The 12,061-nt window shown below is 41.3% G+C and overlaps 1 protein-coding gene across 25 annotated transcripts in view; it reads right to left on the bottom strand.

The window, feature by feature from the left end:
• ptprda (protein tyrosine phosphatase receptor type Da) overlaps window positions 1-12,061 on the bottom strand; it is a 348,556-nt gene that overhangs the window by 17,790 nt on the left and 318,705 nt on the right. For 15 of the 25 annotated variants that reach the window (XM_076724731.1, XM_076724734.1, XM_076724743.1 and 12 more), the window contains 6 exons: window positions 11,640-11,849; window positions 10,359-10,519; window positions 8,281-8,292; window positions 6,850-6,962; window positions 4,082-4,179; window positions 589-712 (listed from right to left, as the gene is read on the bottom strand). In XM_076724731.1, the coding sequence (XP_076580846.1) occupies window positions 589-712; window positions 4,082-4,179; window positions 6,850-6,962; window positions 8,281-8,292; window positions 10,359-10,519; window positions 11,640-11,849 (718 nt within the window). The remainder of the gene's footprint in view (window positions 1-588; window positions 713-4,081; window positions 4,180-6,849; window positions 6,963-8,280; window positions 8,293-10,358; window positions 10,520-11,639; window positions 11,850-12,061) is intronic. The other 10 variants (XM_076724735.1, XM_076724738.1, XM_076724742.1 and 7 more) reach the window with 1 other exon arrangement.

Here is a 12,061-nt window from a genome sequence, read left to right as displayed (position 1 = left end):
ATTGTGAACAAACACATTTGGCACTGTCTTGCTGCAAGGTTGGGCCCTGATGTTCAGAGCCCTGCAAGCACATGTTGAGGGAGTTCTGTCTATATGTTACTAGCAAGGCCTTGTCTATTGAGTCACTCTGGCCAATGTAATCTTAGCAGTCTATCGTGTGTGTTGTTGTGAGTTTTGTTTCAACCAGGTACCAGGTAAGTGGGAAAATGCGTACCCTCCAACAACAACTCACTGTTCTAGTTTGAAGGGATAAATTATGCAGAAAAACAGGCCATGGCAAGAATCACCTGGCAGTCACTGATCAAGATGCTGGTAAAACTGACCTGCATCTCTCACTATACATCGTTAAATCTCATTTTAAAGCATGTTTAAGCATTTTAAGGGAAAATTTGCTTTTTTCTGAAGCCACCTCTTTCTTTGCAAACACCTGGGGCATGAAAGGAAATAAGTACTCTGACATGCTTGTGTAGGGATATATTTTAAAAGTACAGTGTGGTTGTGCTCCTGAGGTCTAAAAGATACAGTTGCGCAGGCTGTCTTTGGAATCAATACAACAGTCGGGAGGGAAGATGTTGGTGGGCGGCATACCGTCAATAGCGGAGAGCAAGACTCTGGAATGGTCGTAGGCAATCACGTTGGCATATCTGTTCTTTGGTTTGTTGACCTCCAGGTTAGAGTGCTCCCATGTGAACTGCTGACCAGGATCGATGGACTGTGAAGTAGAAGAAAATTTGGCGTTAACAGTGGAATATGTTGCACTGTGAACATTTAACAGCAGTTTATTGCTAAGATGGAATTCAGCTCTGGGGCAACTGCCCCCCAGGATCCATATGAGAAATCTTTCACCAAACTGAAAATCTTATCTATTGTACTTTACTGATGTTTAAATTTCTCTCTTTGAGGCTGTGCTTGAAACATAAGGCTATATGTAGCCTTGTATGTCTTCAGACATTTAGCATGCTCTCGTTTTTCAAGGCTAAGAGGAAGGCAGACTATAAAAGTAAAAGTTCCGATGCATTTAGCCTTGTGTGTCCATGCTGTCTCGCAATCTCTACACAGTTGGTGCAGTTGGCTTAAAATATTTATTTGTGTTCATTTAATTTAGAATGTTGATTGTCAGATCCTTAATGCACAAAACAGCAATGAAAAAGGTTGTACAGTGTTGAAGATACATTGCTTCAGCGGTAAGCCCTTAAAGCCATGTGATTGAATACTAAAGTAACCATGTCCCCTTTCTATTTACAAAATGTGGAGGCTCTTAAATTACATTGTGACCGTGAAATATGGCATGTTCTTAATATAACAGTACTTTAAGTTATTGAGTCAAAAGGAAATTATCGTTCTCTGACTGATAGCTGATTTAGGTGTGAAAAGTCTAACCCAGGCTTTTATTCTTCTCAATTAATGTAAGTAAAATCTCTCCTGGCCTCTCAGTATCTTGGAGAAATTAGGATGTCAGCCAACATTTGAATCTAAGTTGGCACTTTTGGTCTGTGAAAAAGAATGTGAGCGCTCCGTGGATTGAAATTTGACTTAAAAGTGGATAGTTTACTGTTCAGAACTATGTGAGCTCTGTGTTGTCCTTGGCATGAAATAACAGCTACATATAAATTATTAGACTTACAGACAGAAACATTCTAAATTGCTCACAAAGGAAATGCTTGTGTTCTATTGGCTTTCCTCATTTGATTTTTAGGACTTTATGGCACAGCCTGGAATACCACACTTGAGACTAGTTCAACAGAATTTGCTTTCCAAGTCCTCTTTCAGCTTTGTAAAGCAGAAATTGATAATGGTCCCTCATCACTGATAAATGAACGATAAAATCCGACATCACAAAGGGAAAATACAAAGACATGAAAGACAGCATTCCATTTCCCATTACAGGGAAATATTGTGCTTGTGTTTTTAATGACTACACATGACTTTTATGAGTTAATCTCCACTGAAAATAGCAGAAGCCCAAGTGCAATAGAACACACTGCAACACACACAACCACACTGACCACGTTTAAAGTCTAGATAGACCTGAGAATGATCAGACTTTTATGACTTCTTTAGGGTAATTTATAGGAGCAATAAACACATAAAAATTAGGTTTATTATTCCTTTTTTTAATACTGTTTTAAAGATGGCAAACTTTATAATACTACAAGCTCGATTCCAAAAAAGGTGGAAAGCTGTGTGAAACGAAAATAGAAACAAATGCCCTCATTTTATGAAGTCTTCCTGAGCCCATGTAGTAATATCATTTGAACAATCACATGTTCAACCTCTCTCCGTCCTTGCTTGTGAACGACTGAGCCTTTTGAGGATGCCCCTTTCATTCCCAATCATGATACTATCACCTGTTACCAATGACCCTGTTTACCTGTGGAATGTTCCAAACAGGTGTTTTTGGAACAGTTCACAAGTTTCCCAGTCTTTTGTTGCACCTGTCCCAACTTTGAAATATGTTGCTGCATCAAATTCAGAATAAGGATATATTTCCAAAAACTAAGTTGATGAGGCCAAACATTAAATAGACTGTCTATTCTTTCCAACTGTCTACATCATGTCCATATAATATAATGTCTGTTATTGGCTTATGTACAAAAGGATGAGCACATTGTGTTTGTTTTACACAGCATCTCAACTTTTTTGGACTCGGGATTGTACTATGGCCTTGGAAGGAAACACATTAAGATGCATTTAAGAGTATATGAGCTCAGTGTGAATACAACATCCAGAGACTTCAGCACTGAGTTCTTTATCAGCGGAAATCACCTCAGGGCATTACACAGGGGACAAACCACTGGCTTCACCTGATATTTTATCAAAATAAGTTGAAACAGTGGGCTGCTACATTGCTCATAATAAAAATCTTTAGTTCATTGTGCTCACAGAATTGCTTTCCACTGCTCTGGAATAAGCACTATGAAATTGGAATTCAATGCACTTAAGCTGCAATAATGATTGGGCAGCTTGGCAGCCACCCATATGGTGACCTCATAGATTTTGGAGCGCTTGCAGGACCTGCGGAGAGAAATGGGCAGAGAAAGGGTGACTGTTCCCATCTCACACAATGCCCCTGAAAGGACCTCTTACTCACACAGTTTTTCGGGCTCAATGAGTGTTCTGCAATCATAAATTCATCTACAATGCAAAGCCAATATAAAGGAAAACATTTTGCACTGTCTGACTGCAACCCACAGGGTTTTGAGGGCCCTTAAATTGTAAGGACTTTTACATTTCAAGGTCTAATCACACGATGCATAAATATAACTACCACCTTTGTACCATGATGCATTTTTATTCTGATAGTGGCCATACATTCCTAAGTGAGACTTCAGCTAAAGCGTAGATATGATTAGCTGGTTGGACAAGTGTCAGTAAACTGTGGCCTTTGAAATCTCCGGAGTCTAGTGGTGCATTAGTCACTCTCATCAGCAAAGCAGTAAAGTATAGCGGTTCACCAGGATAAACAAAACTGAATATGCTTATATATGTACTGCATTTTCAGTCTGGTGTTTGCTGCATCCAAGAGATTCATATTGCAAGGTGTAGTAATGCCCCTAGGGGCTGAAAGCAGGAAAAGCACTGGTGTTACTCATAATATCAGTCAACCAGTAGGCACAGTGTCAGAATCCTGGAACTAGACATGGAATGCAGCCATTTTTAAAGTTAATAATTGAACCTGTATGTTTCCTTCTATGACATGTCAAAATGCCTGCTGTGAAAAAGGCATACCGACTGCTTTTATATCTCCGAGTTAGTCTGAAAGACAGTGGCTCCCAACCTCTGCCCCTATTTGGCCGTCATCCACCAAAGCCAGTTGACACATTGTTGACATGCTTGAACTGCTGTGCGGTTGGCATGGGTATGCAATGATAGGATTAAGGCTTCCAGGAAAATATCATTAAGTGGAGGACTGTGGGTTTTGCCCACCACACTTCATAGTGACAATCATTTGCAATCATACTTTATATGCATGCTCCCAGGTAATACTAGACATGTTCATTGTCGTCTTTCTGCCACAGCATTCTTGTCACTGCATTTATCACAATTGCTGAATCAACAGGGGGACTTTGCAGACACTTGCCTCATATTCTTGTGAAAACTTGAGGTTGTCGTTTGCTTTCAGGCGCTCCAGGTGATCCGCCAGGTCCATAATTGGGATTGGAGGGTGGCTAGCCATACCTGTCAATCAGATGGACTGAGGGTTAGTCACCAGTCTTGTCAGAAGGCATCACCCAAGCACAAGCCAACAGTGAATCATTAGATAAGCAGCATGTGTGTTTAACAGGGGGAATGGAAGAGTGGATCTTGTTAGGCTAGTTTGTTCACTCAAAGCAGTGGCCATGCTTATAGAGAGAATATGGACACAGAAGCCAATGAGAAGTCATCGAGCACACTTGCCCCACTCGGACTCTCCCTATTGAGAGAGAAGAACGTTATTCACACAGAAAGCTGTTGTGGCTAGTTAGCATGACAGTAAGACACAGACACAAACAAACATCCCCAAAAACAAACAACCAAAAGAAAAAAAAAAAAAAAATCAGAATGTTAGGCCAGATGTTGACGTCTGCTTTGAGTGATGACATGTTTTCAGGCTGTCATTTCAAACTCCGCCTCCTGCGATGACATAGCATTAACACCAGATGGATTAGATGAGGATGGGAATACAAGGCTAGGCAGAAAAAAGGAAAAGAAGGGAATTAAAGCTAAAAAAAAACCAAACAAACAAAAAAAATCATGTCAAATGCATAATCGAGACCAACTAACTTGACAAATGGAGGTTACTGGGGTGACTGGACGCACCTGAACCTGTGGAGGAAACGGCGGTGTAATTAAATACATTGCAGATGTTATAGCAATGTGATGACTATTTTCTTCACAAACAGAGGGTAGAAAATTGAAACATGACAAGGAGTAGTTGAATGAATTGTGTGTATTCTAAATGGGCCACTCATTAGTAACATCCAAAATCATCATGCTAGAAGCTTGGCTATGCCACCATGCTTATGTCATACAAATAAGAAAGCATACACAGAATACAAATCCTAGCAGCACAAACCAAAGTCGAGCAACCACAGGATATTATTTGACATTCATTTTAACCTGAGGGTGCTGACATGGTCATATAATGCTTGCATAGTCTGCAGCATTGAGTTTCAGCCTGCAGTTAATTCACCTGACTTTGACAATGTAGAATTAACATTGTTGAATATGGGTGGTCATTGAGTCATTTGTGTCATTAACATTTAAGAGCGTAGATGTAGGAAACCATCTACAGTGTTGCGTTTTAACTATACTGATGCTCACCAAGACACCTTTTCGTATGCACTGCTGCAATGTAGCCTGCTGCCAAAGCTCTGCAACTTAAGAAGAGTTGTGTCTCTCTCTATCCCCCACTCTCCCTCTTTCTCTTCCTCTCTCTCTCTTTCCAACATTGAGGTGATGTTTCATTTTGGTTGCTGCCACAAGTGGGCATTAGCTAATGGAAGCTGAGCCTCGTTTTCCCACCCACTCTCATCTCTCTCTGAAAGACGGCAAAGGGTGTTTCTACTGCAGCCCCGCTACTCAAAATCCATTTCCACCACTGGGGGACAATGAAAGTACCATTTCCAACGTGTCGTCACTCAAACATCAAGCATCCTTAAGATGAAAATGTCCATTGAGGGGTAAAGAGGTGAAAGAAAGGAGAGAGAGAGGTGGCCTAATGTAGAAGTGCCTCAGGACTTGAGAGGAAGTGGTCACATGGTAGGAAAAAATGTTTGGTCCTTTTTGACCAGCGAGAAAGCCAAGATACCAGCTCTCAGAGAGGCTGTTTGGGGGAGGGGGATGATGAGGCAAGTGAAAAAGTGGGAGGATGGTTGAGATCACTCCGAGCCAAAAGGAAAACTACCTCTCTGCCAGGATGAAACAGCCAGTAATGGTCCTAACATCATTGAAGAGCTTTCATAAATATGCATAATCTTTTTTCAAAATTGAGCCTGCAGGGATAATTCATCCTCCTTTCATACTAGCTGACCTGAAAAATATGGCTTTGATATTACAACATTATTGGCGGTCTCTGAACACCTGTCCCAAAGCAGTTGGTGCCAGAGGAACTCAAACGGTAGTTCAAGTCAGGACGGGGGCAAAGATGCATTCCTCCTTTCCAGGTGATAAATGGACTGTGACGTCCATCGTATCCCCCAGGCGAGAAACGGCCACATGACCGAACCAAGGCGCAACGACTGACCACCACTCACCTAAAGCAATAAAGGTCAAAGCGAGTAAACGCTCGGGCTCACAGCTTGTCACTACTTTTTCTTCGCCGTCCGTTGGCTCGCATGCAAAATGGAACACCGAGCCTCAACACATTTTGTATTTCCCCTCACCTTCCATGATGCTGCATCCAATGACTTCTGGCAGCAGGGTACCATTCAAGCAGGACTGCACTATTCTTAGTAAGCATGACAAGTCTTGATGACCTGGATAACGCAGGTGCTGAGGAAGACGACAGCTGCCACAAAACTGTCAAGCTTGCATTTCTGCCTCTTCATTTTCCACTGAGAAGTGTCTCCAGGGAGGAAACTGTCAGTTTTGACCCTCTGTGCCTTCTCTGAGCACCTGTCCATTGTCTACTTGCAAACTGCTCACTTGCTTGCCAATCTCACTGCAGAGATGATTGACTTTTTATGGTGTTAGGTGTCAGTGTCAGCGGTGCTTGCGAATGAACAAACAATGGTACAGCTAAGTCTGAATATACATTATTCCTTTAAGCAAGCAATCAGTAGCACTAGCGTGCCCCCTCATAATGCATATTCAGGTGTAAATTCACAGTGAAGGAGATGGACGTCCTGGCTTCATTGGAATACATACCAGGCGTTTGGAAGTTGAGACGTCGAAGCTCAACAGGGTCAGTGGGATGATGCAGCGGCATTTCCTTGCTGTTGGGGAGACTTCCCTTCCTAGCTTCAGATTCTGCTCTTTTTCTGCAGAACAAACAGCATATAGTAATTATTTTTCTCTTTATTTTCTGCTCAAAACTCTTACTTTATAACCTCAAAGCTTGTCTTTGGCTTCAGAAATACTGCAGGCAAATGTGTAATTATAGAGGTGGCAGGACAACATTATTACAATACATAAGGCTACAGGGGGTGGACTAATAACATCAACACTTCACAGTATAATGCAATTCAATACAATAGGCGTTTAAATACCACCTTTACAGAAGCTCTTTTCAATGATAGTGTCAGATAGGGTGTCAATTCGACTCTACAGTCATTTTGAAGCCATAGTTAATGGTGGTGTTTAGATTGCATTATATTGTAACATGGTCCTGTTACTGTGTTTAAAAAAAGAAATAAATAACGTGAACACAAAGGTATCATTTGCTACAGAGCTGTTTAACTGGATTGCTTTATGGTGTATTCTTGTTTTCCGCTCCCTTTTATTTTATTTTCACTATTTTATATGCTAGTTTTAAGATTCATGTTTGTAGAGCATCTGTGATGTTTTATGACTTTTTAACATATTTTTGTGTACAATGTTGCCACCTCTGACAAAAGATGCCATATGAATCAAGTGTTGGTTTCATAGACGGCAATGCGGTTCGTTCATTCAAACAACCTTGATTCCAAAAAAGCTGGGTCGACAGGTAAAATGTAAATAAAGCAGAACGCAATCATTTGCAAACGAAGTGTTTACTGTCAATGGTAGTAATAATCCAATGATACCTGTTACCTATGAACCTGTTGAAATGTGTTTCTGGCATCAAATTCAAATTCAGAATAAGCATATATTTACATAAATCAATTAAGTTGATGATGTAAAACATTAGATCGATTGTCTTTGGACTGTTTTTAATTGAGTACATGTCAAAAAGGATTGACAAACTATCACATTCTGTCTTCTTGATGTTTTACACAGCGTCCCAACTTTTTTGGCATTGAGGTTGTAAGAATCAATACAACACTGGTCACTAACATGGATCACATGTTTTAATGGAGAGGTCAATTACAAAATATGTATAATGGAAGTGTAATATAGTGGAAATTCTGACATTAGTAATCTAAAGTTTATCAGTAGAAGAAAAAGACCATTTTTCTCAAAACATTTGTGCTTTGCTAACAGTAAATTAACAAGTGTTCAGCATGTTCGTTTCGATTAAGCACATAGCGTGATTTCACGAATGGCATCTATCGCCAGTGGGCGACCAGTTTCTACATGTTCAGATATAATATGTGCAGTGTAGGGAGAAAACGGGGTTTAAAGGGAATTAGTTTTTCTCTACTTCTTTCTCACTCTTACCTGTCTGGTTTGCTGCTCCATTGGTCAGCAAGAAAAGAAATGTCGACACAACATTAGGTGGTGAGACCTTTGGCTTTATATAAAGGAGAATTCCAGAAACTTTCCTGTAGAATAAGCGAGTGACTGACTGCATAAGAGACAAACGATACCAATCATATCTCAATTTAGCTTTACGTGCAAGATTAGCGATGCTTCACTTCAGAGATTACGATCAGTTATGCCGCCTCGGGGCTTTTTGTTTCAAATGCTACAGTTTCCCAGGTGTATCCAAGGTTTGTGCATTGTATCTCTGCTATTTCAAGCAGTTTCAGCCGCTTCTTGTTCAAGCATAAAATTCATCACTTGACTCCTAATTGCTGTGTTTGTCTCTTCCCGCAAATAAGCCTACCCCTGTTGAATTTTTGAACTTAAGATTTCTGTATATCCAAGATTTATGCATGTTGTATTCTAAAGGCAAACAGGTTGGATCGTGATTTTATTAGTGATACGCCACATTCAAATGTGTGCAGCTATTCTGTAAATCTTTTGCATTTGAAAAATGACCAGAATCTATTGGTTAAGTAGCAGCCATGACTTGACTTCAATTATTCTACATGTAGGTGGACAATTTAGTCTGATTTATGTTACTCTCTGCTGAAGCTGCACATTGTTATCCCCCTGTCCTTTCCCAGAGCTCGACATAACATGGTTGTTGCCCTTTGTTTTGCACAAGAGGAGCACTCTGTCGCATAAAAATTGATCTGGACAAGAGAAATATCTCCTGGTTATGCACCAAATGTTTCCTAATGTGGCCTTGACACTGACTTAGTAATTGATGTGTAAAACTGCCTGCCACAAATGGAAACTCTGAAGGCCCCCACACGCACAGTCTTTGTTCACTTTCAATTTACCTTTGTATTATCCAAACCAAAACTTGATATGAAAGGAATCCAAGGACAGTAAGGTGTTAGAGCGAGCCAGGATGAAGCTGTGTGCATAAACTGAATGACACTGCTATTGATGTGTTTTTTTTGTCTTCAGTATTGGTACTGTTACTGATTATAGCTTGTGCTGACTCTTCACTTACTAATCTTGCCTTCCTAAAATTACTTCTTGAAGACTACTGTGAAATTCTGCTTAGGACTGGACATTTGATTGAATGAACTCTCCAGAAATTTATGTAGAAGGCTGGAAGAGACAAGACAGTGAAGGGCAGAAAAAAAGTCAGGTGAGGTACGTGCTTGTGTGACGTGGCTTAACAGGAGGGCAGCATAAGGTCAGTGTCGGGAGCTACTCTCTGTTGTGGAATGGGGTGTAGTAAAAGAGGAGGGGTTAGGGTGGCTGGCATGCTTGCCCAGGCCCCAGGGCCTCTCCAAAGCTGCACACACATGCAGTGACATGAAGCAGATAGTCAAAGCCCTCCCCTCCTACGCTTCACTGATGAGCAGTGACAGCATGAGGTCTCACTGCCACTAGGGGGTTTCAGACAAAAAAGGCTGTTTTGATTCGGTGTGAAAGAGCGCTACCGCAAGTGTTTTCCACAGTTTTACCATGGGTTTGCGAGTGTGTGTGTCTTTTTGCGTGCAGGGGCGTAGATGGATCCGTCTGATTCGCTTTCAGTCAATGCACGTGTCTGCGTGAAGGACTGTGGACATTTGCAGTTGATGGCAGCGGAATGCTTGGGTTTACTCATTTGACATGTAGAGTGTGTATGTGTGCTACTAGGAGTCAGGGTCATGGACAGCCTGAAGATCAATGTGCCTCAAGGCTTGAAGTCAAAATCTTACATTTAGCATTCGAACGTGCTAATTGAAGATTTGTGTGGTGCCGTGTGTTGGCGTCAGAAATGTTAAATATTGAATGGTCATACATAAATGTTGAGGGGCTATACATGAATTTTAAATGCACATATATAAGTCATGCTATTTATATAGCACATGTTTCGCACGGCCCCCCTGCAGTGAATGTGCGCCAATGTTGTGTGTACAGTGTTTATGTTCAGTGTGTTTTGGTAGTTGTCCCATCTGAGGTGGATCTCTTTTGCATTTGCTTTACTATCTGTATGATTTTATATGCAGATCATCATTTAATATCCTCACCTCTTGTAGAGAAGAATTGCAATGACGATGCATATGATGAAGACAACAGCTAGCACAGGGCCCACCACCCAGATGAGGCCCTCCTCCTCGTCGATGATCGGCTGGGGGTCGATGTCTGCTGACACAACCGGGTCGGAGTAGGGGCTCGTAGCATACATGATCTGAGCCAGGGAAAAACAAATCACTGATCAATATTCTATCTGAGAATCTGTGTTCTGATTTCTTCTTTCTTTTTTTCAACCACCATATGCTGCCTCTAAGTATTGGCCCCTCATCGTGCCCATTATTCTGTAATTGTATCTATTATCTGGTGATTTTTGAAGCTATTTTCTTGCCAAGGTATCACACTGTTCCTTTGACATAGGAAAAACTGATCTTCACCTTAAGTTGCTGAGGGGGATACATTGGATCCAGACTTATTTGAGGAGCTCCTGCAAGACTTCAATTAATTTACCCCCACTACAGAGCATATCTAACAAGAGTCTGACAAAGACGGCATGACCAACAATACAAATTAAAAGCCAATTCTAAGTTTTGCTTTGTAATTTCTGCTAAGCTGCAATTTGGCCAATCAAAATGATCTTCAATATCTCTCCTATGCAGAAGCCTTGATTGAACTATTTCACATTCTAAGAGGAGATAAAAAAAAATGGTCTTGTGGGAGGAAAATATATGCTTCAGTGGGCAAATTAGAGATTTCCCTCCGTCCATCATTATCATTTTTTACTCTACCTGAACTCAGGGTTAGCGGAGAGAGTGCGAGGCAGGACTATAGACCCCGCAGCTCATCAAATCCATCATCACGCCTGCAGCTGCCTAATCATGCGGCTTTCTGGTCTTCCGTCCAGACAGACACAGGCACACATACACACTAGCTGCAGCAGCGGAGATAAGGTGGACCGCACGTAGGACGCAATTAAAGAGGAGCCCTGTTATCGAGGTATTCTTGCGATCAGCTAAGGTCTTAAGGGGTTTCTCTCCCTAAAGCAGCAAGGGTCAGCTTCTTGGGCCAGCTGCAGCTTTAAGTTTTAAAGTCAAAGCCTCACAAGGGCTCAGAGTAACACATCTAACCAGAAGCAAACTCCAACCCTCTGTCAAGATTCAGTGGATTTAACCCTCTCTGCTTATTAACATGTACAGCTTTTAGCTCAAAGGACTTGAGATCGCTAGCAATGGATAACCCAGAGGCGAGAAAGCTCATGTCTGAAGCTGAACTCAAGTATAATATGAGACACATGTAGATAAAACTGAGATAATGTGTGTGTGAAAGAGCAGACTTACGTTCTCGGACATCTCCAGAACAGCAAGGACAAAGAAGATGTACTCTTGGCCATTTTGGAGTTGCTTGTTTTCAAAGTCCCCGTAGGTCTTGCCATCTCCCAGGGTGAAATCTTTGGGCATGATACTGAAGTAGGCAGCGATATAGGCCTTGGGTTCTGCTTGTCTCCGGAACCGAAGGCCTCTGCTAGTTCGGTTTATCTCTTTCAGCAGCTACAGTGAGGAGTAAGAGGCAGACAGTTGATAACACATACAGTGGCGACACATTCCAGCACACACATGAAAACACATCGACACAAACCAAATCAGTATATCTCTGTTTTTTTGTCTGATTGCAGCGCTGAAAATGTTGATTGCAAGAAGCAGAGCATTACAGAAAAGATCAATGACTTGTTTCATCTTTTTTTTTTCTTGACTACAAAAGA

Source organism: Chaetodon auriga, chromosome 24, assembly GCF_051107435.1.
Source record: "Chaetodon auriga isolate fChaAug3 chromosome 24, fChaAug3.hap1, whole genome shotgun sequence".
NCBI classification, from domain to species: Eukaryota; Metazoa; Chordata; class Actinopteri; order Chaetodontiformes; family Chaetodontidae; genus Chaetodon; species Chaetodon auriga.
This window is presented reverse-complemented; position numbering and strand designations above follow the sequence as displayed.